The sequence below is a fragment of the Oncorhynchus clarkii genome, unplaced genomic scaffold (genome assembly GCF_045791955.1).
Source record: "Oncorhynchus clarkii lewisi isolate Uvic-CL-2024 unplaced genomic scaffold, UVic_Ocla_1.0 unplaced_contig_6735_pilon_pilon, whole genome shotgun sequence".
NCBI classification, from domain to species: Eukaryota; Metazoa; Chordata; class Actinopteri; order Salmoniformes; family Salmonidae; genus Oncorhynchus; species Oncorhynchus clarkii.
In genome coordinates this window covers 19,608-42,368 of record NW_027258565.1, presented here as the reverse complement: position 1 = coordinate 42,368, position 22,761 = coordinate 19,608, and the positions used below count along the sequence as shown (strand labels likewise).

General features: G+C 46.9%; 1 protein-coding gene across 2 annotated transcripts in view; it reads left to right on the top strand.

The window, feature by feature from the left end:
* LOC139397354 (rho GTPase-activating protein 29-like) overlaps positions 1-21,809 on the top strand; it is a gene marked incomplete at its 5' end in the record, with an annotated part of 42,535 nt that extends 20,726 nt beyond the window's left edge. The window contains 14 exon segments of one of the 2 annotated variants that reach the window (XM_071144113.1): positions 161-316; positions 562-699; positions 1,239-1,411; positions 6,692-6,852; positions 9,986-10,078; positions 11,745-11,908; positions 12,266-12,454; positions 15,407-15,544; positions 15,679-15,998; positions 17,846-17,978; positions 18,285-18,458; positions 19,217-19,369; positions 19,533-19,694; positions 19,866-21,809. In XM_071144113.1, the coding sequence (XP_071000214.1) occupies positions 161-316; positions 562-699; positions 1,239-1,411; positions 6,692-6,852; positions 9,986-10,078; positions 11,745-11,908; positions 12,266-12,454; positions 15,407-15,544; positions 15,679-15,998; positions 17,846-17,978; positions 18,285-18,458; positions 19,217-19,369; positions 19,533-19,694; positions 19,866-21,395 (3,684 nt within the window). In that variant the 3' untranslated portion in view covers positions 21,396-21,809. 2 annotated transcript variants of the gene reach the window in all.
* Between the last annotated feature and the right edge of the window lie 952 nt (positions 21,810-22,761).

Genomic DNA, 22,761 nt, shown 5'->3' with positions numbered 1-22,761 from the left:
CTGCCTTTCTCTGTGTGTGTGTGTGCGTGTGTTACTTCACTCACCTGTGTGTGTGTTACTTCACTCACCTGTGTGTGTGTGTGTGTGTGTGTGTGTGTGTGTGTGTGTGTGTGTGTGTGTTACTTCACTCACCTGTGTGTATCGCCCCTCTCCCGTGCAGCAAGAGTCCGAGGCGGCGCTGCGTAAGGCCCAGTGGGCCCAGACCCAGAGGACAGACGAGTACCAGAAGGCCCAGTCGTCAGCCAGCCGCTCCCAGGAGGAACAGCCCAGACAGCTGGACAAGAAGAGGAAACTGGAGGAGGAGGCTCTACAGAAGGTATGGAAGAAGGCCTGATCATTTCCAATTAACTGCAGTCAATAGGCTATGCTTTATTGTCCAATTTAGAAAAATCTGTTATGTTAAGTTCCTTGATTAAGGGCCCAACAGCAGTAGGTGAATCTGACCCATTTGCAAGGTCACTCCCACTATATTTCCCCCAGTCAGCTCTGTGACCGACAAGCCTCCAGTTCCTGCTTCTCTAACCTTGAGTTCTAATGTTGTCTCTCCTCCCTGTCTCTCAGGCTGAGGATGCAAGGGACCACTACAGATCCTGTGTAGCTGATGCAGGAGCCAGGAGGGCAGAGCTGGCCAGCACCAAGACAGACATCCTCACTCAGATCAGAGAACTGCTGGCTCAGTGTGACCTCACACTCAAAGCTGTGAGTTAAAAAAAAAAAAAAAAAGTTTTTTTTTCACCTTTTATTTAACCAGGTAGGCCAGTTCACCTTTATTTAAACAGGTAGACCAGATCACCTTTATTTAACCAGGTAGGCCAGTTCACCTTTATTTAAACAGGTAGACCAGATCACCTTTATTTAACCAGGTAGACCAGATCACCTTTATTTAACCAGGTAGGCCAGTTCACCTTTATTTAACCAGGTAGACCAGATCACCTTTATTTAACCAGGTAGACCAGATCACCTTTATTTAACCAGGGAGGCCAGATCACCTTTATTTAACCAGGGAGGCCAGATCACCTTTATTTAACCAGGTAGGCCAGTTGAGAACAAGTTCTCATTTATAATTGCGTCCTGGCCATGATAAAGCATAAGCAGTACGACACAGACAAACAACACAGAGTTACACAGTAGGCCATAGGATATAGTTATTGATGGGACGGTACACAGCATGAGAATAGCACCAGAGTTTGGGGTGACTTATTGACTTACTTTCTCTCTCTAACTGTATATCCCTCCAGGTGACAGTCAACTGGTTCCAGCTGCAGCAGGCCCAGACCGTGCCTCTCCCCGGCCACTACCAGGCCCTGTGTGAAAACGCGAAGATGTACGAGCCTGGACAGAAATACGCAGAGTTTGTCAGAAATCTACCCAAAGATCAGATACACATGGAGTCCTTCTCCGTCGACGGACGGTAAAGTCAATACCACTTCCTTATATAGTCACCCAACTACACCCTATTCCCTATATAGTGGGAACTTATATACTTTAGACCAGAGTCCTATGGCACCCTATTTCCTATATAGTGCACTACTTTAGACCAGAGCCCTATAGAACCCTATTCCCTATATAGTGCACTACTTTAGACCAGAGCCCTATAGAACCCTATTCCCTATATAGTGCACTACTTTAGACCAGAGCCCTATGGTACCCTATTGCCTATATAGTGCACTACTTTAGACCAGAGTCCTATGGCACCCTATTTCCTATATAGTGCACTACTTTAGACCAGAGCCCTATAGAACCCTATTCCCTATATAGTGCACTACTTTAGACCAGAGCCCTATAGAACCCTATTCCCTATATAGTGCACTACTTTAGACCAGAGCCCTATGGTACCCTATTGCCTATATAGTGCACTACTTTAGACCAGAGCCCTATGGCACCCTATTCCCTATATAGTGCACTACTGTACACCAGAGCAATATGGAACCCTATTCCCTACATAGTGCACTACTTTACACCAGAGTCCTATGGCACCCTATTCCCTACATAGTGCACTACTTTAGACCAGAGCCCTATGTAACCCTATTCCCTACATAGTGCACTACTTTACACCAGAGTCCTATGGCACCCTATTCCCTACATAGTGCACTACTTTAGACCAGGGCCCATACAGGACTTTTTTCTGCATTGTAAAGTATTTGGCAGACTAATTATTGGGATGGTAAAAAGTTTTCAGTGTAAACTTAAACAACTAAAATCAGATATAAAGTATGAATAAAAAATATTTATCATTTATAAATTAGATAATCTGAGAACTATCAATCACAGAAATTAAAGAGTCAGGGAGAATCTCAAATAAAAAAATTAAAAATATATTATGAACTCAGGAATGTTTTTTGTCATGGCATGGGGATTTTGTTGGAAATGTTTGAGTCACTCAGAAAGCATTATTGACTGTATGTTTGTTTTACTCCATGTGTAACTCTGTGCTGTTGTATGTGTCGAACTGCTTTGCTTTATCATGGCCAGGACGCAATTATAAATGAGAACTTGTTCTTAACTGGCCTACCTGGTTAAATAAAGGTGATCTGGCCTACCTGGTTAAATAAAGGTGAACTGGCCTACCTGGTTAAATAAAGGTGATCTGGTCTACCTGGTTAAATAAAGGTGATCTGGTCTACCTGGTTAAATAAAGGTGATCTGGTCTACCTGGTTAAATAAAGGTGATCTGGTCTACCTGGTTAAATAAAGGTGAACTGGCCTACCTGGTTAAATAAAGGTGATCTGGTCTACCTGGTTAAATAAAGGTGATCTGGTCTACCTGGTTAAATAAAGGTGATCTGGTCTACCTGGTTAAATAAAGGTGATCTGGTCTACCTGGTTAAATAAAGGTGATCTGGTCTACCTGGTTAAATAAAGGTGATCTGGTCGCAAAAAAGGTGTTTCGATCCAGGAATTTAGCTTTAAAACTGCACATTTTCTTTCAACCCTAATGCAAAAAAGGTGTAGAATTTCAGAATTTTTTTTTAAAACGGCAACATTTCGTCTCTGCGACCCAGAGGAGTGCCTCTAAAATGTTTGGTCTAGACCGAGCCATTGGCCACGCCCACTGCCACGCTCTGCCAATAGTAGTACACTATCCTTACGTACTTCCTTCTAGAATAGTTTCATATCTCTCTAGCCTCAGGAGGACTGAATTAGGTGTCAGACAGAGTAATATCCCTCAGGATCTTTGGAACTCACGAGCTCCTCCTGCATGGCAAGGTGTCAGTAATATCTCTCAGGATCTTTGGAACTCACGAGCTCCTCCTGCATGGCAAGGTGTCAGTAATATCTCTCAGGATCTTTGGAACTCACGAGCTCCTCCTGCATGGCAAGGTGTCAGTAATATCCCTCAGGATCTTTGGAACTCACGAGCTCCTCCTGCATGGCAAGGTGTCAGTAATATCCCTCAGGATCTTTGGAACTCACGAGCTCCTCCTGCATGGCAAGGTGTCAGTAATATCCCTCAGGATCTTTGGAACTCACGAGCTCCTCCTGCATGGCAAGGTGTCAGTAATATCCCTCAGGATCTTTGGAACTCACGAGCTCCTCCTGCATAGCAAGGTGTCAGTAATATCCCTCAGGATCTTTGGAACTCACGAGCTCCTCCTGCATGGCAAGGTGTCAGTAATATCCCTCAGGATCTTTGGAACTCACGAGCTCCTCCTGCATGGCAAGGTGTCAGTAATATCCCTCAGGATCTTTGGAACTCACGAGCTCCTCCTGCATGGCAAGGTGTCAGTAATATCTCTCAGGATCTTTGGAACTCACGAGCTCCTCCTGCATGGCAAGGTGTCAGTAATATCTCTCAGGATCTTTGGAACTCACGAGCTCCTCCTGCATGGCAAGGTGTCAGTAATATCCCTCAGGATCTTTGGAACTCACGAGCTCCTCCTGCATGGCAAGGTGTCAGTAATATCCCTCAGGATCTTTGGAACTCACGAGCTCCTCCTGCATGGCAAGGTGTCAGTAATATCCCTCAGGATCTTTGGAACTCACGAGCTCCTCCTGCATGGCAAGGTGTCAGTAATATCTCTCAGGATCTTTGGAACTCACGAGCTCCTCCTGCATGGCAAGGTGTCAGTAATATCTCTCAGGATCTTTGGAACTCACGAGCTCCTCCTGCATGGCAAGGTGTCAGTAATATCTCTCAGGATCTTTGGAACTCACGAGCTCCTCCTGCATGGCAAGGTGTCAGTAATATCTCTCAGGATCTTTGGAACTCACGAGCTCCTCCTGCATGGCAAGGTGTCAGTCCATGGTATTGAATAATACAAGCAAACAGTCATTTGGCCACCATTTTGGAACGACAACAACAACCAAAAACCATGTCAGTTTTGTTTTCAGTTCTTGTTTTGTTTTGGTCTAGTAATAATGTTGATATAGGTGTTTATTATAGTTTGATGTTTGCTAGAGACTAACCAACATGCTTTTCGTTTGACGGTGGAGTTTTCCCTTGTAAACTTCTATCTTCTGTACTGTAACCCTACTGTAGAAATCTGCTCAGATAGAGGATAACGCTACTGTAGAAATCTGCTCAGATAGAGGATAACCCTACTGTAGAAATCTGCTCAGATAGAGGATAACCCTACTGTAGAAATCTGCTCAGATAGAGGATAACCCTACTGTAGAAATCTGCTCAGATAGAGGATAACCCTACTGTAAAAATCTGCTCAGATAGAGGATAACCCTACTGTAGAAATCTGCTCAGATAGAGGATAACCCTACTGTAGAAATCTGCTCAGATAGAGGATAACGCTACTGTAGAAATCTGCTCAGATAGAGGATAACCCTACTGTAGAAATCTGCTCAGATAGAGGATAACCCTACTGTAGAAATCTGCTCACTGCTCAGATAGAGGATATCGGGTCAGGGTGAGGCAGGGCGGGTCAGGGTGAGGCAGGGCGGGTCAGGGTGAGGCAGGGCAGGTCAGGGTGAGGCAGGGCGGGTCAGGGTGAGGCAGGGCAGGTCAGGGTGAGGCAGGGCGGGTCAGAGTGAGGCACGGCGGGTCAGGGTGAGGCACGGCGGGTCAGGGTGAGGCACGGCGGGTCAGGGTGAGGCACGGCGGGTCAGGGTGAGGCACGGCGGGTCAGGCTGAGGCAGGGCGAACAGGTCTTGACAAACGAGCACACTCGTTTGTAAACCTAATCTCTCTCATTTAGGGAGAGAGAAAGTCAGTAAGAGGAAAAAGTGTGCGTTGAATTCATGCCCTTCCTGATGAAATATCTGTGGCTGAATGCAGCAGAGGAGATTGTGAGCGTGAGGTTCTCCCTCTGCCTTTTAAACGAACACAAAAATGTTGCCTCGTAAGAGTCTTTTTCTTTATTTTTTACCAGCTAACTCCACTCACTGTTCTATGAAGTGGTTGTTGTGAACACCTTCAGCCACTGATTCACAATCACTTTCATCATTTAGACTAGATTCAGAGTTGTCTTCAGGCTGTCCTCATCCCCTGTGTTGTTGTTGATGTCAGCATGTAGACCAGGGAAGTCCTCATCCCCTGTGTTGGTGCTGCTGTCATATAAACCAGGGAAGTCCTCATCCCTGTGTTGTTACTGCTGTCATGTAAACCAGGGAAGTCCTCATCCCCTGTGTTGTTACTGCTGTCATGTAAACCAGGGAAGTCCTCATCCCCTGTGTTGTTGCTGCTGTCATGTAAACCAGGGAAGTCCTCATCCCTGTGTTGTTGCTGCTGTCAGCATGTAAACCAGGGAAGTCCTCATCCCTGTGTTGTTACTGCTGTCATGTAAACCAGGGAAGTCCTCATCCCCTGTGTTGTTGCTGCTGTCATGTAAACCAGGGAAGTCCTCATCCCCTGTGTTGTTGCTGCTGTCATGTAAACCAGGGAAGTCCTCATCCCCTGTGTTGTTGTCAGCATGTAAACAAGTGAAGTCCTCATCCCCCGTGTTGTTGTTGTCAGCATGTAAACCAGGGAAGTCCTCATCCCTGTGTTGTTACTGCTGTCATGTAAACCAGGGAAGTCCTCATCCCCTGTGTTGTTGCTGTTGTCATGTAAACCAGGGAAGTCCTCATCCCCCGTGTTGTTGCTGTTGTCATGTAAACCAGGGAAGTCCTCATCCCCTGTGTTGTTGCTGTTGTCATGTAAACCAGGGAAGTCCTCATCCCCTGTGTTGGTGCTACTGTCATGTAAACCAGGGAAGTCCTCATCCCCTGTGTTGTTACTGCTGTCATGTAAACCAGGGAAGTCCTCATCCCCTGTGTTGTTGCTGCTGTCATGTAAACCATGGAAGTCCTCATCCCTGTGTTGTTGCTGCTGTCAGCATGTAAACCAGGGAAGTCCTCATCCCTGTGTTGTTACTGCTGTCATGTAAACCAGGGAAGTCCTCATCCCCTGTGTTGTTGCTGCTGTCATGTAAACCAGGGAAGTCCTCATCCCCTGTGTTGTTGCTGCTGTCATGTAAACCAGGGAAGTCCTCATCCCTGTGTTGTTGCTGCTGTCAGCATGTAAACCAGGGAAGTCCTCATCCCCCGTGTTGTTGCTGTTGTCATGTAAACCAGGGAAGTCCTCATCCCCCGTGTTGTTGCTGTTGTCATGTAAACCAGGGAAGTCCTCATCCCCTGTGTTGTTGCTGTTGTCATGTAAACCAGGGAAGTCTCAAGCATGGGATTGTCTCAAAAATGGGAGTTAAGCTTTCACCTCGAGTTAGTTTTCTAAAATATTGACTGTGTCTCTGTCTCCCTCCAGGTTTGCTTTGTTCAGCAAGCGTTCGCTGGGCAGCACGAGTTCCCATGGTAACTTGTCCCAGGTGTCCCTGACCTCCGATGACGTCCTGAGTGGGGACGAGGTGGACAGTCCCCTGGGGTCGCGACCTGGGAAGAGGTCCAACAGCGCCACAGACATACAAGGTAGAGTCAGACAGACATGAAAGTACACAGACATGCATACAAGGTACAGTAGTATAGTAAAGCACAGTGTAGTAGTACAGTACACCAGTAGTACAATATAGTACACCAGTAGTACAATATAGAACACCAGTAGTACAATATAGTACAACACAGTATAATAGTATAGTATACTAGTAGTACAGTATAGTACACCTGTAGTACAGTATAGTACACCAGTTGTACAATATAGTACAACACAGTATAGTACACCATTAGTACACTATTGTACAACACAGTATAGTACACCAGTAGTACAGTACACCAGTAGTACAATATAGTACAATAGTATAGTACACCAGTAGTACAGTACACCAGTAGTACAATGCTGTAAAGAAAAGTACACATTTTTTGAGAGTCTGGGGGACCCATGCCAAATCTTTTCAGTCTCTTGAGGGGGAAAAGGTGTGGTCTCTGACCACCTCCCTATCGGCTGTCTCATCGTTGTCGGTGATCACACCTACCATTGTTGTTGTCAGCAAACTTAATGATGGTGTTGGAGTAGTGCTTGGCCACGAAGTCGTGGGTGAACAGGGAGTACAGGAGGGGACTAAGCAGGCACCCCTGAGGGGCCCTAGTGTTGAGGATCAGCGTGGCAGATGTGTTGTTACCCACCCTCACCACCTGGGGGGCAGCCTGTCAGGAAGTCCAGGATCCAGTTGCAGAGGGGGGTGTTTAGTCCCAGAGTCCTTAGCTTACTGATGAGCTTTGAGGGCACAATGGGTTGAACGCTGAGCTGTAGTCAATGAATAGCATTCTCACATAGGTGTTCCTTTTGTCCAGGTGGAAAGGGCAGTGTGGAGTGCACCAGTATAGCACAGCACAGTATAATAGTTTTGTAGTTCAGTACACCAGTAGTATAGTACACTGTAGTATAGTATATTAGTACAGTACACCGGTAGTATAGTACACTGTAGTATAGTATATTAGTACAGTACACCAGTAGTAGAGTACACTGTAGTATAGTATATTAGTACAGTACACCGGCAGTGTGGTGGAGTGCACCTGTGTATATGTATATGTGTTAGGACAAGCTGAATCGCCTGTTGGGGTCACAGAGTTGACTGAACTGATCTGAAGCCGAAGATCTCTAAGAGCCAGGCTACTTTTATATATATTTTTTTACCAATACCAGATGTCCCAGTTTAGCCTCTATGATGGCAGCCAGTTGGCCCAGAGCAGGTGAGGATAGACAATGTGAAATGATCTCAAATGATCACCTAACCCCCAGACGCTCTTACCCAAAGCAATTTAGTTAGTGGATTAATCTTAAAATAGCCACGTGAGACATTTCTCCTCATTTTAAAGTAGCTATCAGCAAAGTCAGAGCTAGTAGGAGACGACAAGTGAGACAGACGGGATCTTATGATCTTAGAGGACCTGAGAAGTATTAGGCTCCCGAGTGGCCCAGCGGTCTAAAGGTACTGCATCTCAGTACTAGATGCGTCACTACAGTCCCTGGTTCGATTCAAGGCTGTATCACATGCGGCTGCGATTGGGAGTCCCATAATTGGCCCAGCGTCGTCCGGATTTGGCCCGGGGTAGGCCCGTCATTTGTAAATAACTTGCCTAGTTAAATAAAGGTTCAATACAAGTGTATTAAAATAAAATGCAGTATGGGAGCTCTACCTTTTGCCACATTGGTGGCAAAGTTGTGACAAAGACATAGGTTTTCCTCTTCCTGTTCCTGTTCCACTCTCGTTGGGTGTAGATGTCTCTCCTCCAGGTCTGAGAGGGGCCCGTTCAGAGCCTGGGAATCAGGTAGTTAAGACGAGGGAATGTCTAGTGAGACAGAGAGCGCTAGAGGAAGCAGTGAGTCTCCATCCATGGACGCCCCCATTGTCAGCCCAGGTATGGGAACATGTAGCCCCATCAGTGCTACGGTTCATTATGATTTACCCATGGCTCATTATCCCAACTACCCTGCCCATATTTGGTGGGCAGGGTAGACAGGGGCTAGCCCACACCAGCCGAACACGGGCCAGCGCCCCCGAACACGGGCCAGCGCCCCCGACACGGGCCAGCGCCCCCGAACACGGGCCAGCGCCCCCGACACGGGCCAGCGCCCCCGAACACGGGCCAGCGCCCCCGACACGGGCCAGCGCCCCCGATCATGGGCCAGCGCCCCCGACACGGGCCAGCGCCCCCGAACACGGGCCAGCGCCCCCGACACGGGCCAGCGCCCCTGACACGGGCCAGCGCCCCCGACACGGGCCAGCGCCCCCGAACACGGGCCAGCGCCCCCGACAATGGCCAGCGCCCCCGACACGGGCCAGCGCCCCCCGACAAGGGCCAGCGCCCCCTGACAAGGGCCAGCGCCCCCCGACACGGACCAGCGGCCCCGACAATGGCCAGCGCCCCCTGACACGGGCCAGCGCCCCCAACATGGGCCAGCCTATACCAAGCCTAGCTACTTCATAATGAGGCGGGGGCTCATTAGAATCTTTGGGGTCATGGTTTTATAACATGAATTGGCGTGTAAGTTAAAAACAAGATAATAACAATTGCTGACACCATTTAAACCGATGAGGGTTGAGGAACTTTAAAGCCAATTATCTCAGAATATATATATATATTTTTCTACAGATAAATCCCTGTAGTTCTGAGGTATTTTGGTGTAACCACTACTGTGAGATTCCATTTGGAAACAGTTGATCTCGCACACTGCCAATAAGGAAGTTAGTCAAAAAATGACTTTGAAGTGCATGTGACATATGATAAACTTTTGAAGTGTAAACAGGCAGCTGATCGTGAAGGGTTTATTTCAGGATAAGTGAAGGCCTGCCCTTGGGGCCAACAGCCTTGGCTCATCCAGCTCCACATTGGCCAATATTTTTGCCCACAATCGTGTCAATGTGGACATGTTTGCTGAGTATAATACTATGTGTATATACGCTGTTAAAAAAAATGTGATGGTTATCTGTCATGTAATAGCAAATGTGTATGTTTTATCAATTCACTAAAAACAATTCTACAGGAAAAGAGAATGGTCTGATCTATACAACGACTGTTTGTTTTTTTCAGTGAGTTAAATGACGTTGCTAATTGTTTAATGTGAGTTTTGAGGAAGTTTTTTTTTTTTACTTCCTGTTGTCAGGTGACTTTAAACGCAGACTACCCAGAACCCCCTCCACTGGCACCATGTCCTCAGCAGACGACCTGGACGAGAGACAACCATACTCAGACAACGGTAAGACAGACAGACAGACAGTCAGACAGACAGTCAGACAGTCAGACAGTCAGACAGTCAGTCAGACAGACAGTCAGACAGTCAGACAGTCAGACAGACAGACAGACAGATGTCTAAAGAGAAGGTCTGAAAGAGAAGGTCTGAAGTTGTTTTGGTGTGCCTGCTTGCATGTAACCCTCAGACCAAATGTTTTACTCTGTGCACAGCTGTAGCGAGTGAGATGAGGTGTGTTGGTTTTGGCTTGCGTCCCCAGCTAGCTAGTTCCTGTCTTTAGCCTGACCTCTCTCTCCACAGGAGAATGTGTTTGTTTTTTTGATCAACTGTTCGAGGCGTCAGGGGCTCCGCACGGGTTTTAACCAACTCAATACAACTCTAAATCTGTGCTTTATTATTGTGGATATTCTGGTTTATGGAACGGATCTGATTAGACCAATATAGGTTGTTGTAATACTTTGTGTGTGTGTATATGTGTGTGTGTGTGTGTGTGTGTATATATATCATTATTGTGTGAAGATTAGCAGAAGTGATATGGCCCGTTTGTTTACAGATAGTTATATTTATTTTTCTAAGGACTTAGAAATAGATCTGTAAAATACAATACTAAGATCCTCTCTCTCTCTTTGTTCTCTCTCTCTTTGTTCTCTCTCTTTGTTCTCTCTCTGTTCTCTCTCTCTTTGTTCTCTCTTTGTTCTCTCCCTCTTTGTTCTCTCTCTGTTCTCTTTCTCTCTTTGCTCTCTTTCTCTCTTTGCTCTCTCTCTTTCTTTGCTCTCTCTCTCTCTCTCTCTCTCTCTTTGCTCTCTCTCTCTTTGCTCTCTCTCTCTTTGCTCTCTCGCTCTTTGCTCTCTCTCTTTCTTTGCTCTCTCTCTCTCTCTCTCTCTCTTTGCTCTCTCTCTCTTTGCTCTCTCTCTCTTTGCTCTCTCGCTCTTTGCTCTCTCTCTTTCTTTGCTCTTTGCTCTCTCTCTCTTTGCTCTCTCTCTCTTTGCTCTCTCTCTCTTTGCTCTCTCTCTCTTTGCTCTCTCTCTCTTTGCTCTCTCGCTCTTTGCTCTCTCTCTTTCTTTGCTCTCTCTCTCTCTCTCTCTCTCTCTGCTCTCTCTCTCTTTGCTCTCTCTCCCTCTCTCTCTTTGCTCTCTCTCTTTCTTTGCTCTCTCTCTCTCTCTCTCTCTCTCTGCTCTCTCTCTCTTTGCTCTCTCTCCCTCTCTCTCTTTGCTCTCTCTCCCCCTCTCTCTTTGCTCTCTCTCTTTCTTTGCTCTCTCTCTCTCTCTCTCTCTCTCTCTGCTCTCTCTCTCTTTGCTCTCTCTCTCTCCCTCTATCTCTTTGCTCTCTCTCCCTCTCTCTCTTTGCTCTCTCTCTTTCTTTGCTCTCTCTCTCTCTCTCTCTCTCTCTGCTCTCTCTCTCTTTGCTCTCTCTCTCTCTTTGCTCTCTCTCTCTCTCTTTGCTCTCTCTCTCTCTCTTTGCTCTCTCTCTCTCTCTCTCTCTCTCTTTGCTCTCTCTCTTTGCTCTCTCTCTCTTTGCTCTCTCTCTCTCTGCTCTCTCTCTCTTTGCTCTCTCTCCCTCTCTCTCTTTGCTCTCTCTCCCTCTCTCTCTCTCTTTGCTCTCTCGCTCTCTCTCTCTCTCTCTCTCTCTCTCTCTCTCTCTCTCTCTCTCTCTCCTCTCCCTCCCCTCTCAGGTCTGGGTGAGATGGTGACTGAGGCAGACGGTTCCCCTGGTCCGTTTCGTAACGCCCAGATGTCCAAGGCGTCTCAGACACACAAGCTGAGGAAACTCAGAGCGCCGTCTAAGTGCAGGGAGTGTGACAGTCTGGTGGTTTTCCACGGAGCAGAATGTGAAGAGGTAGAAATAAACCGATAGCACACACAAGCTCCGGGGGGGCTGGGGGCTGCTGTTGGGGCTGGGGGGTCTGGGTGGGCTGGGGGCTGCTGTTGGGGCTGGGGGGGCTGCTGTTGGGGCTGGGGGCTGCTGTTGGGGCTGCTGGTGGGGCTGGTGTGGGGGCTGCTGTTGGGGCTGGTGGGGCTGGGGACTGCTGTTGGGGCTGGGGGCTGCTGTTGGGGCTGGCGGGGCTGGGGGCTGCTGGTGGGGCTAGGGGCTGCTGGTGGGGCTGCTGGGGCTCAAAGTAGAATATATAAATAATTGCTAGAAAGTGTGGTTCGTACCAGTCACCTTTCCCATGTCTCTCCCTGTCTGTCTCAGTGCTCCCTGGCCTGTCATAAGAAGTGTCTGGAGACCCTGGCCATCCAGTGTGGTCATAAGAGGCTGCAGGGAAGACTACAGCTGTTTGGGATAGACTTCACCCAGGCAGCTAAGAACAGCCCAGATGGGATCCCCTTCATCATCAGGAAGTGTACCTCTGAGATCGAGGGCAGAGCACTCAATCTCAAGGTAAACCAAGGTTAGAACCAAGAGAGAGAGAAAAAACAGCCTGCAGTCTAACTTTGATTTCTAAATGTGAGGTAAAATAATGTTGGGAGGTTAGCTGGGTAGGGTATGTGTGTGATGGTATCTGGCCAGGGTATGTGTGATGGTATCTGGCCAGGGTATGTGTGTGATGGTATCTGGCCAGGGTATGTGTGTGATGGTATCTGGCCAGGGTATGTGTGATGGTATCTGGCCAGGGTATGTGTGTGATGGTATCTGGCCAGGGTATGTGTGTGATGGTATCTGGCCAGGGTATGTGTGTGATGGTATCTGGCCAGGGTATGTGTGTGATGGTATCTGGCCAGGGTATGTGTGATGGTATCTGGCCAGGGTATGTGTGATGGTATCTGGCCAGGGTATGTGTGATGGTATCTGGACAGGGTATATGTGATGGTATCTGGCCAGGGTATGTGTGTGATGGTATCTGGCCAGGGTATATGTGATGGTATCTGGCCAGGGTATATGTGTGATGGTATCTGGCCAGGGTATACAGTGCCTTGCAAAAGTATTCGGCCCCCTTGAACTTTGCAACCTTTTGCCACATTTCAGGCTTCAAACATAAAGATATAAAACTGTATTTTTTTGTGAAGAATCAACAACAAGTGGGACACAATCATGAAGTGGAACGACATTTATTGGATATTTCAAACTTTTTTAACAAATCAAAAACTGAAAAATTGGGCGTGCAAAATTATTCAGCCCCCTTAAGTTAATACTTTGTAGCGCCACCTTTTGCTGCGATTACAGCTGTAAGTCGCTTGGGGTATGTCTCTATCAGTTTTGCACATCGAGAGACTGACATTTTTTCCCATTCCTCCTTGCAAAACAGCTCGAGCTCAGTGAGGTTGGATGGAGAGCATTTGTGAACAGCAGTTTTCAGTTCTTTCCACAGATTCTCGATTGGATTCAGGTCTGGACTTTGACTTGGCCATTCTAACACCTGGATATGTTAATTTTTGAACCATTCCATTGTAGATTTTGCTTTATGTTTTGGATAATTGTCTTGTTGGAAGACAAATCTCCGTCCCAGTCTCAGGTCTTTTGCAGACTCCATCAGGTTTTCTTCCAGAATGGTCCTGTATTTGGCTCCATCCATCTTCCCATCAATTTTAACCATCTTCCCTGTCCCTGCTGAAGAAAAGCAGGCCCAAACCATGATGCTGCCACCACCATGTTTGACAGTGGGGATGGTGTGTTCACGGTGATGAGCTGTGTTGCTTTTACGCCAAACATAACGTTTTGCATTGTTGCCAAAAAGTTCAATTTTGGTTTCATCTGACCAGAGCACCTTCTTCCACATGTTTGGTGTGTCTCCCAGGTGGCTTGTGGCAAACTTTAAACGACACTTTTTATGGATATCTTTAAGAAATGGCTTTCTTCTTGCCACTCTTCCATAAAGGCCAGATTTGTGCAATATACGACTGATTGTTGTCCTATGGACAGAGTCTCCCACCTCAGCTGTAGATCTCTGCAGTTCATCCAGAGTGATCATGGGCCTCTTGGCTGCATCTCTGATCAGTCTTCTCCTTGTATGAGCTGAAAGTTTAGAGGGACGGCCAGGTCTTGGTAGATTTGCAGTGGTCTGATACTCCTTCCATTTCAATATTATTGCTTGCACAGTGCTCCTTGGGATGTTTAAAGCTTGGGAAATCTTTTTGTATCCAAATCCGGCTTTAAACTTCTTCACAACAGTATCTCGGACCTGCCTGGTGTGTTCCTTGTTCTTCATGATGCTCTCTGTGCTTTTAACGGACCTCTGAGACTATCACAGTGCAGGTGCATTTATACGGAGACTTGATTACACACAGGTGGATTGTATTTATCATCATTAGTCATTTAGGTCAACATTGGATCATTCAGAGATCCTCACTGAACTTCTGGAGAGAGTTTGCTGCACTGAAAGTAAAGGGGCTGAATAATTTTGCACGCCCAATTTTTCAGTTTTTGATTTGTTAAAAAAGTTTGAAATATCCAATAAATGTCGTTCCACTTCATGATTGTGTCCCACTTGTTGTTGATTCTTCACAAAAAAATACAGTTTTATATCTTTATGTTTGAAGCCTGAAATGTGGCAAAAGGTCGCAAAGTTCAAGGGGGCCGAATACTTTCGCAAGGCACTGTATGTGTGATGGTATCTGGCCAGGGTATATGTGTGATGGTATCTGGCCAGGGTATATGTGTGATGGTATCTGGCCAGGGTATATGTGTGATGGTATCTGGCCAGGGTATATGTGTGATGGTATCTGGCCAGGGTATATGTGTGATGGTATCTGGCCAGGGTATATGTGTGATGGTATCTGGCCAGGGTATATGTGTGATGGTATCTGGCCAGGGTATATGTGTGATGGTATCTGGCCAGGGTATATGTGTGATGGTATCTGGCCAGGGTATATATGTGTGTGTGATGGTATCTGGCCAGGGTATATATGTGTATGTGATGTTATCTGGCCAGGGTATATATGTGTGTGTGATGGTATCTGGCCAGGGTATGTATGTGATGGTATCTGGCCAGGGTATATATGTGTGTGTGATGGTATCTGGCCAGGGCATATATGTGTGTGTGATGGTATCTGGCCAGGGTATGTATGTGATGGTATCTGGCCAGGGTATATATGTGTGTGTGATGGTATCTGGCCAGGGCATATATGTGTGTGTGATGGTATCTGGCCAGGGTATATATGTGTGTGTGATGGTATCTGGCCAGGGCATATATGTGTGTGTGATGGTATCTGGCCAGGGTATATATGTGTGTGTGATGGTATCTGGCCAGGGTATCTGTGTGTGATGGTATCTGGCCAGGGTATCTGTGTGTGATGGTATCTGGCCAGGGTATCTGTGTGTGATGGTATCTGTGCCTGACAGTATCTGACATGGCTGTGATTTTGGGGAGCTGGTATATTGTGTGTTCTTGTCCAGGGAATCTACCGTGTGAACGGGGCGAAGTCTCGTGTGGAGAAGCTGTGTCAGGCGTTTGAGAACGGCAAGGACCTGGTTGAGCTCTCTGACCTCTCACCCCACGACATCGGCAACGTGCTCAAACTCTACCTGAGACAGGTGGGACAGTCTAAATTCAAATGGGGATAAAGAGCATCCTTGTTTTACACCACTAGATCATTATACTGTAATAATGTACAACACATTTCCCAAAGATATTGAGTGATTACTTGATTGATTAATATCTTCTGTAGTTACCAGAACCGTTGATCCTGTACCGATACTATAATGACTTCATCGGATTGGCCAAGGAGAGCCAGAGGGTGATCATCGAAGAGAAGGCTGTAGCCAGGGCCCTCCAGGACCAGGGGCGGCCAGGGGGAGAACAACCCCGACCAGGAGGCACCCAGCCTGGGGTAGAGGGAGAGCAGCCTCCCCTGAGAACCAGCCAGCCTGGAGGAGACCAGCCCAGTATCAAACTCAATAGAGTCATCTTTAAGATTCGAGACCTGTTACGACAGCTACCGCCTGCAAACTACAAGACTCTACGCTTCCTCATCGCACACCTACACAGGTAAGAGATGGGTATATACCTACACACTACAGAACCCTTTCCTCGTAGCTCACCTACACACTACAGAACCCTTTCCTGGGTAGAAATGCACAAAGGCACACACATACCAAACCAAGGTTATTGTAGTTTTGTGTTTTTATATATTTGATTTTATTTATATAATCGTTTATAAAAAATGTTTTATTTTCAGTTTTCTGACTTGATTAACTAGGTTTTATTCAGTTTTAGTTTGATAAAATACATTCCTATTTAATTTTGTTCTATAATTTAATTTCAGTTGTTGTGTTAGAGACAGAAAGTAGCTTCTGCGTGGGAGGCTCGGAGTAATTTATGTGTTTTTTGGGGAGGATGTCAGATTCTCTTGGGCATTTCCAATGCAAAACCTTTGCAGTGGTTTTAGTGAAGGTAGTTGATGTAAACTAGTCGCTTGCAAAATGCACTCCTTAAAAATAACGTCTGTGTTCTCCATCTAGCTAGCTAGCTACTACTTTGTGTCTGCCGGGGATGTTGACGCTAGGGTAGCAAGCTGATAAGGCCGTGCCGTCATCGGATAAGGCAATGACTCGCTTCCCTGTTCCATAGAGATGTATAAGAGATCATTATATGGAAATAACCCGTTTATGCATGGACATTGCTATTGAGGGCTTCCACAATTTTAAAGTAGTCAACTGGGTGGGGGTTTCCTATGGGTTGAGAGTGATCAGCCAATGATCAGAGAACATTGTCTTCTTCAAATTGGTTAGCCAAGCTGTATCACCGCCATCTAGTGGCTACAATAAATTAATGACAAGATTTGATTTAGTACTTTCAGACTTTTTCAAACTTCAAAAATAAGGAAATGTACTTATTTTTAAAGGTAGTCTCAATGGCACAGATACAATGTTGCCATCTCAATATAGGTCCCTCAGTCGAGTAATGAATTTCAAACACAGATTCAACACAGGTGAGGAAGGAAACTGCTCAGGGATTTAACCATGAGGCCAATGGTGACTTTAAAACAGTTACAGAGTTGAATGGCTGTGATAAAACTGAGGATGGATCAACATTGTAGTTACTCCACAATACTAACCTAATTGACCGAGTGAAAAGAAGGAAGCCTGTACAGAATGAAAATATTCTAAAACATGCATCCTGTTTTCAATTAGGCACTAAAGTGAAATTGCAGAAAATGTGTCAAAGAAATTAACTTTACAGAGTGTTGGGGGTGAATCCAACACAACACTGAGTACCACTTGATATTTTCAAGCATGCTGGCGGCTGCATCATGTTATGGGTATGCTTGTCATCATGAAGGACTAGGAGTTTTTTTTTGGATTAAAATAAATGGAACACAGGCAAAATCCTAGAGGAAAACCTGGTTCAGTCTGCTTTCCAACAGACACTGGGAAATTAATTCACCTTTTCAGCAAGACAATAGCCTAAAACACAAGGCCAAATCTACACTGGATTTGCTTACGATTCGATGTTGAATGTTTCTCGAGTGGCCTAGTTACAGTTTTGACTTACAAAGGCTTGAAAATCAATGGCAGGAGCTGAAAATGGCTGCCAAGAAATGATCAACACAACTTGACAGAGCTTGAAGATTGTTTTTAAAGAATTATGTGATATTGTACAATCCAGGTGTGTAAAAGCTCTTAGAGACTCACCCAGAAAGACTCACAGCTGTAATCGCGGCCAAAGGTGATTCTAACATGTTCAACATTTGACTGTTTATAGTCGACACCAATCTCTCCCCTCCCCCAGAGACCCATATTAGGAAATCATATCCTTCATCTGTACATATTATTTAATATAATTTTTTATTCTTAATCTGTTAATATTGTATTAATATGTACCTCTTCTCTCAGAGTGACAGAGCAGGCGGAGGAAAACAAGATGACAGCCAGTAATCTGGGTATTATTTTCGGCCCTACGCTGGTCAAACCACGACAGACTGATGCAGAGGTTTCCCTGTCTTCTCTGGTTGATTACCCTTACCAGGTGAGTACCTGGAGACTAACCCTACCAGGTGAGTACCTGGAGACTAACCTTTACTCTACCAGGTGAGTACCTGGAGACTAACCCTAGCAGGTGAGTACCTGGAGACTAACCTTTACTCTACCAGGTGTGTACCTGGGGACTTATCATTTTGTTATCCAGTCTATGACCTATCAATAACTCTTGTAATGAAAAGCGCTATATAAATTAAATGTATTGTTATGATAAGTGACCTGTGACCTTTTACAAATCAGATCACCTTAGTTTTTTTTTTGCTCCTTTATTTCCTGATGACATTTATCCTCCCAGGCACTGATGGTGGAGTTGCTGGTACGTCACTTCCAGATGATCTTTGACGTGGCCAGCCCCGTCTCCTCCTCTTCCTCCTCCTCCTCCACGGCGGACCAGACCTCCACCCGACTCACCCTTCAGGAGGAGCAGAGACTCAGCCTTCGCTCCGTCTCCCTGCTCGACATCAAGGAGGTGAGGAGGTCCAAGTGTCTTGAATGAGTCAATCATTTCTGCAAAGTCCGACCCATTGCAGAGGAGATGAACTGGAGTCTGAGGAAACCCACATCACTTAAGGGGTTATTTATTATATCAATCAAAGGTGGCAATTGTACGGGGCGGGTAAGGTTGTACGAGGCGAGTAAAGGTTGTACGAGGCGGGTAAAGGTTGTACCGGGCGGGTAAGGTTATACCGGGCGGGTAAGGTTGTACCGGGCGGGTAAAGGTTGTATGAGGCAGGTAAAGGTTGTACCGGGCGGGTAAGGTTGTACGAGGCGGGTAAGGTTGTACCGGGTGGGTAAAGGTTATACCGGGCGGGTAAGGTTGTACCGGGCGGGTAAAGGTTGTACCGGGCGGGTAAAGGTTATACCGGGCGGGTAAGGTTGTACCGGGCGGGTAAAGGTTATACCGGGCGGGTAAGGTTGTACCGGGCGGGTAAGGTTGTACCGGGCGGGTAAGGTTGTACCGGGCGGGTAAAGGTTGTACCGGGCGGGTAAGGTTGTACCGGGCGGGTAAGGTTGTACCGGCGGGTAAGGTTGTACCGGGCGGGTAAAGGTTGTACCGGGCGGGTAAGGTTGTACCGGGCGGGTAAAGGTTGTACTGGGCGGGTAAGGTTGTACCGGGCGGGTAAGGTTGTATTTAAAGATTGACCACCTTGGTAAGAATCAATTGACTGTTTGGCTTTGTTGTGGTTCTTTTGTCGTTCCTAACCCTTTTGCCCTGTTACCAAGCAGAGCACCAAAGTCTGCAAGAGACACTCGTCGGTCATCCCATCCTCTCATATCCTAGATGAGGTGAAGACAGGAAGGACTGGACCAGACAGGAGAGAGTTAACAGCCCTGGAGAGGCTCAACGGCGTCGGCTCTGCTGCTGCTGGTGCTCCCAAGGTTTGTTTCTGTGTGAGAGTGTTAGTTAGTTATGAAATGTATTTGACAGAGGGACAGTGCATATCAATCATCACTGCAACATCAACAGGTTCAACGTCATTGCTAAAGTGTCAGAGTTAGGAATCAGCAACGAAGCTCAATTTCTGTCTGTTTTGTCCCATAGGTGCAGAGGTCTACCCTTGTGTTTGGCCGTCCCAGCATCAATCTCTCCTCCTCTACCTCCTCTACGGCCCCTCGGGTCCAACTTCGCTCCCAGCGCTCGAGAATACTGTTCCGACCAATCAGCATGCCCTTGGAGCGCCTGCCCCTCCCCACCCCCACCCAGGTCAACACCCATCACTTTAATAGTTTTTTTAATGAAAATATACTGGAATTGTCTTGTGATGGTTTTTAATGTTGTGTAGTATTGCTCTTTTTAATTTCTGTGGCTGTAAGTATGATAAACCTACAGTATTTCCCTTCATGAGAATTAATAAAGTTCAATCTCATCTCTCAGGTCGTTGAGAGGAACGACCAGAACACCAACGACGCCGCCATGTTGGATCCCACCGCTGACTCCATCACGGAGTCGGCCGAGCCAGAGAAGGAAACGCCTCGGATTGGTGAGGGGTCAAGGGTCAGTACCTACTTTATCACACCCTTCAATCCCCAGGCCGTGCAGCGTAGGACCTGGGACAGGAAGTACAAACACTACGATGTCACGCCGCGCACCGCCATGATCATGGCTAATTTACCGCCTGCCGGTGCTGGCCCCGGAACACAGCCGACAGGGAAGCAGCCGACGATGCCGACACAACCATCCGTATCTGGGCCGACTAGCTCTGCTCTCCCATCCAGTGGAAGTGTCGGCACCATATTCTCCAACAGCCCTTACACGTTATCGGTGAAGGCTGGCCAGACGTCCAGAAGAGACAGAGAGGAGACAAAGGACAGGCCTAACTCTGCTGCTGGAGGTGGTGGGGAGACTAGAACCTCTACCAACTCCCCCATAGCGTTCAGACAACCAAGGAATCTGCAGCCTCCACCCGGAACCTTCTACAAGCCTCCTGGTGGTTCTTCAGCCACGAGAGGCTGGCCATCATCAAGTACCTCTGGTACCACTAGCCCCATCAATATGTCCCCAACTCCTACTGTTAAAACCTCTGCCCCGACCTCTTCTACTGTTAAAACCTCCCCTCCTACTGTTAAAACCTCTTCCCCGACCTCTCCTACTGTTAAAACCTCTTCCCCGACCTCTCCTACTGTTAAAACCTCTTCTCCTACTGTTAAAACCTCTTCCCCGACCTCTCCTACTGTTAAAACCTCCCCTCCTACTGTTAAAACCTCTTCCCTGACCTCTCCTACTGTTAAAACCTCTTCCCCGACCTCTCCTACTGTTAAAACCTCTTCCCCGACCTCTCCTACTGAAACCTCTTCCCCGACCTCTCCTACTGTTACATCCTCTTCCCCGACCTCTCCTACTGTTAAAACCTCTTCCCCGACCTCTCCTACTGTTAAAACCTCTTCCCCGACCACCTCTACTGTTAAAACCTCTTCCCCGACCTCTCCTACTGTTAAAACCTCTTCCCCGACTTCTCCTACTGTTAAAACCTCTTCCCCGACTTCTCCTACTGTTAAAACCTCTTCCCCGACCTCTCCTACTGTTAAAACCTCTTCCCTGACCTCTCCTACTGTTAAAACCTCTTCCCCGACTTCTCCTACTGTTAAAACCTCTTCCCCGACTTCTCCTACTGCTCTCCTCCTCCTCGCTTCCTCCCATTCCTCCACCATTACTTTCTCCTCTACCCCTATGGTTACCACCGCCACCCTTTTGACCTCAAACCTCCCCATACACTGTTCACAGGACTCAGTGGACAGCTCTGTTAGTGTTGACCCCGAGGTTGAGACCTCCGCTGACCTTCTACCTCCCCGGTCCCCTCCCCCCAGCAGCCCAGAGGACCTCAGCCCCACTGAGGCCAAACCGCTGCACCAAAGACTGAGACCCCGGCCCAAACCCAGCGCTCCCGGCGAGGCCCACTTTGTCTGAAGCGTGATGTCATCGCACACAGCTGGGGACACAGAAAACAACAACAACAACAGCCAGCAACAGCATTGGCCAAGACTTCCAATGATAAGGGTCACGTTCCTGCCCGACGACATTGCAGACGTGTGCCAGATCTCACCACGCCTGAAATAGGTACTGTCAGCTATAACCGCGTCCGGTGCCCAACTGCACAGTCCATGACGTGGCACACCACCATAGGCAGGCATTACTTTACATCAACCAATCTCTTTCCTCGCTTTGCGTGGCTCTAGGGAAACAGGGGTGATTTGTTGGGGGGGAAACCCCCAACAGTGCGCAGTCTTGAATTACTGTTGACGTCTGTAAGCAGGAAGTCTCCCCACTGTGGATGCTGTCATATTGCCGTGTCTCCTTCTGTTAAATAAAACAGTTTTTATATATGTGTGTCTGTAAATCATTTCTACAGTGTGTATCTCTGTGCCAGATTGTATATTGGGAAAATAACTATTATTTTGATGTCAGAAGGAGTGTGAAAGGTAGACCAGGAAAGTGTTACCTACATGTGTTTTAATATATTATAGTGTCGGGCCAGTAACCGAAAGGTTGCTGGATCGAATCCCTAAGATGACAAGGTAAAAATCGCCTCTGAACAAGGCAGTTATAACCCACTGTTCCCCCGGGCGCCGAAGATGTGGATGTCGATTATGGCAGCCCCCCCGGCACCTCTCTGATTCAAATGCGGAAGACACACTTCAGTTGAATGCATTCAGTTGTACAACTGACTAGGTATTCCCTCCTTTCTACGTTCTATGATGAAGTCAGAACAAACAGACGCAGAAACTGGTCCATCCTAATCCAATATACTTCTCAAAGCACTATACAGAATCCCACCATCTGTAATTCATTGAATTCTGTGTCAATATTGTGTGATGTCCTGGTCAATACTAACTGTTACATCTGATGTCCTGGTCAACACTGAACTGTTACATCTGATGTCCTGGTCAACACTACCTGTTACATCTGATGTCCTGGTCAATACTGAACTGTTACATCTGATGTCCTGGTCAATACTGAACTGTTACATCTGATGTTCTGGTCAATACTGAACTGTTACATCTGATGTCCTGGTCAACACTACCTGTTACATCTGATGTCCTGGTCAATACTGAACGGTTACATCTGATGTCCTGGTCAATACTGAACTGTTACATCTGATGTCCTGGTCAACACTACCTGTTACATCTGATGTCCTGGTCAATACTGCCTGTTACATCTGATGTCCTGGTCAATACTGAACTGTTACATCTGATGTCCTGGTCAACACTGAACTGTTACATCTGATGTCCTGGTCAATACTGCCTGTTACATCTGATGTCCTGGTCAATACTGA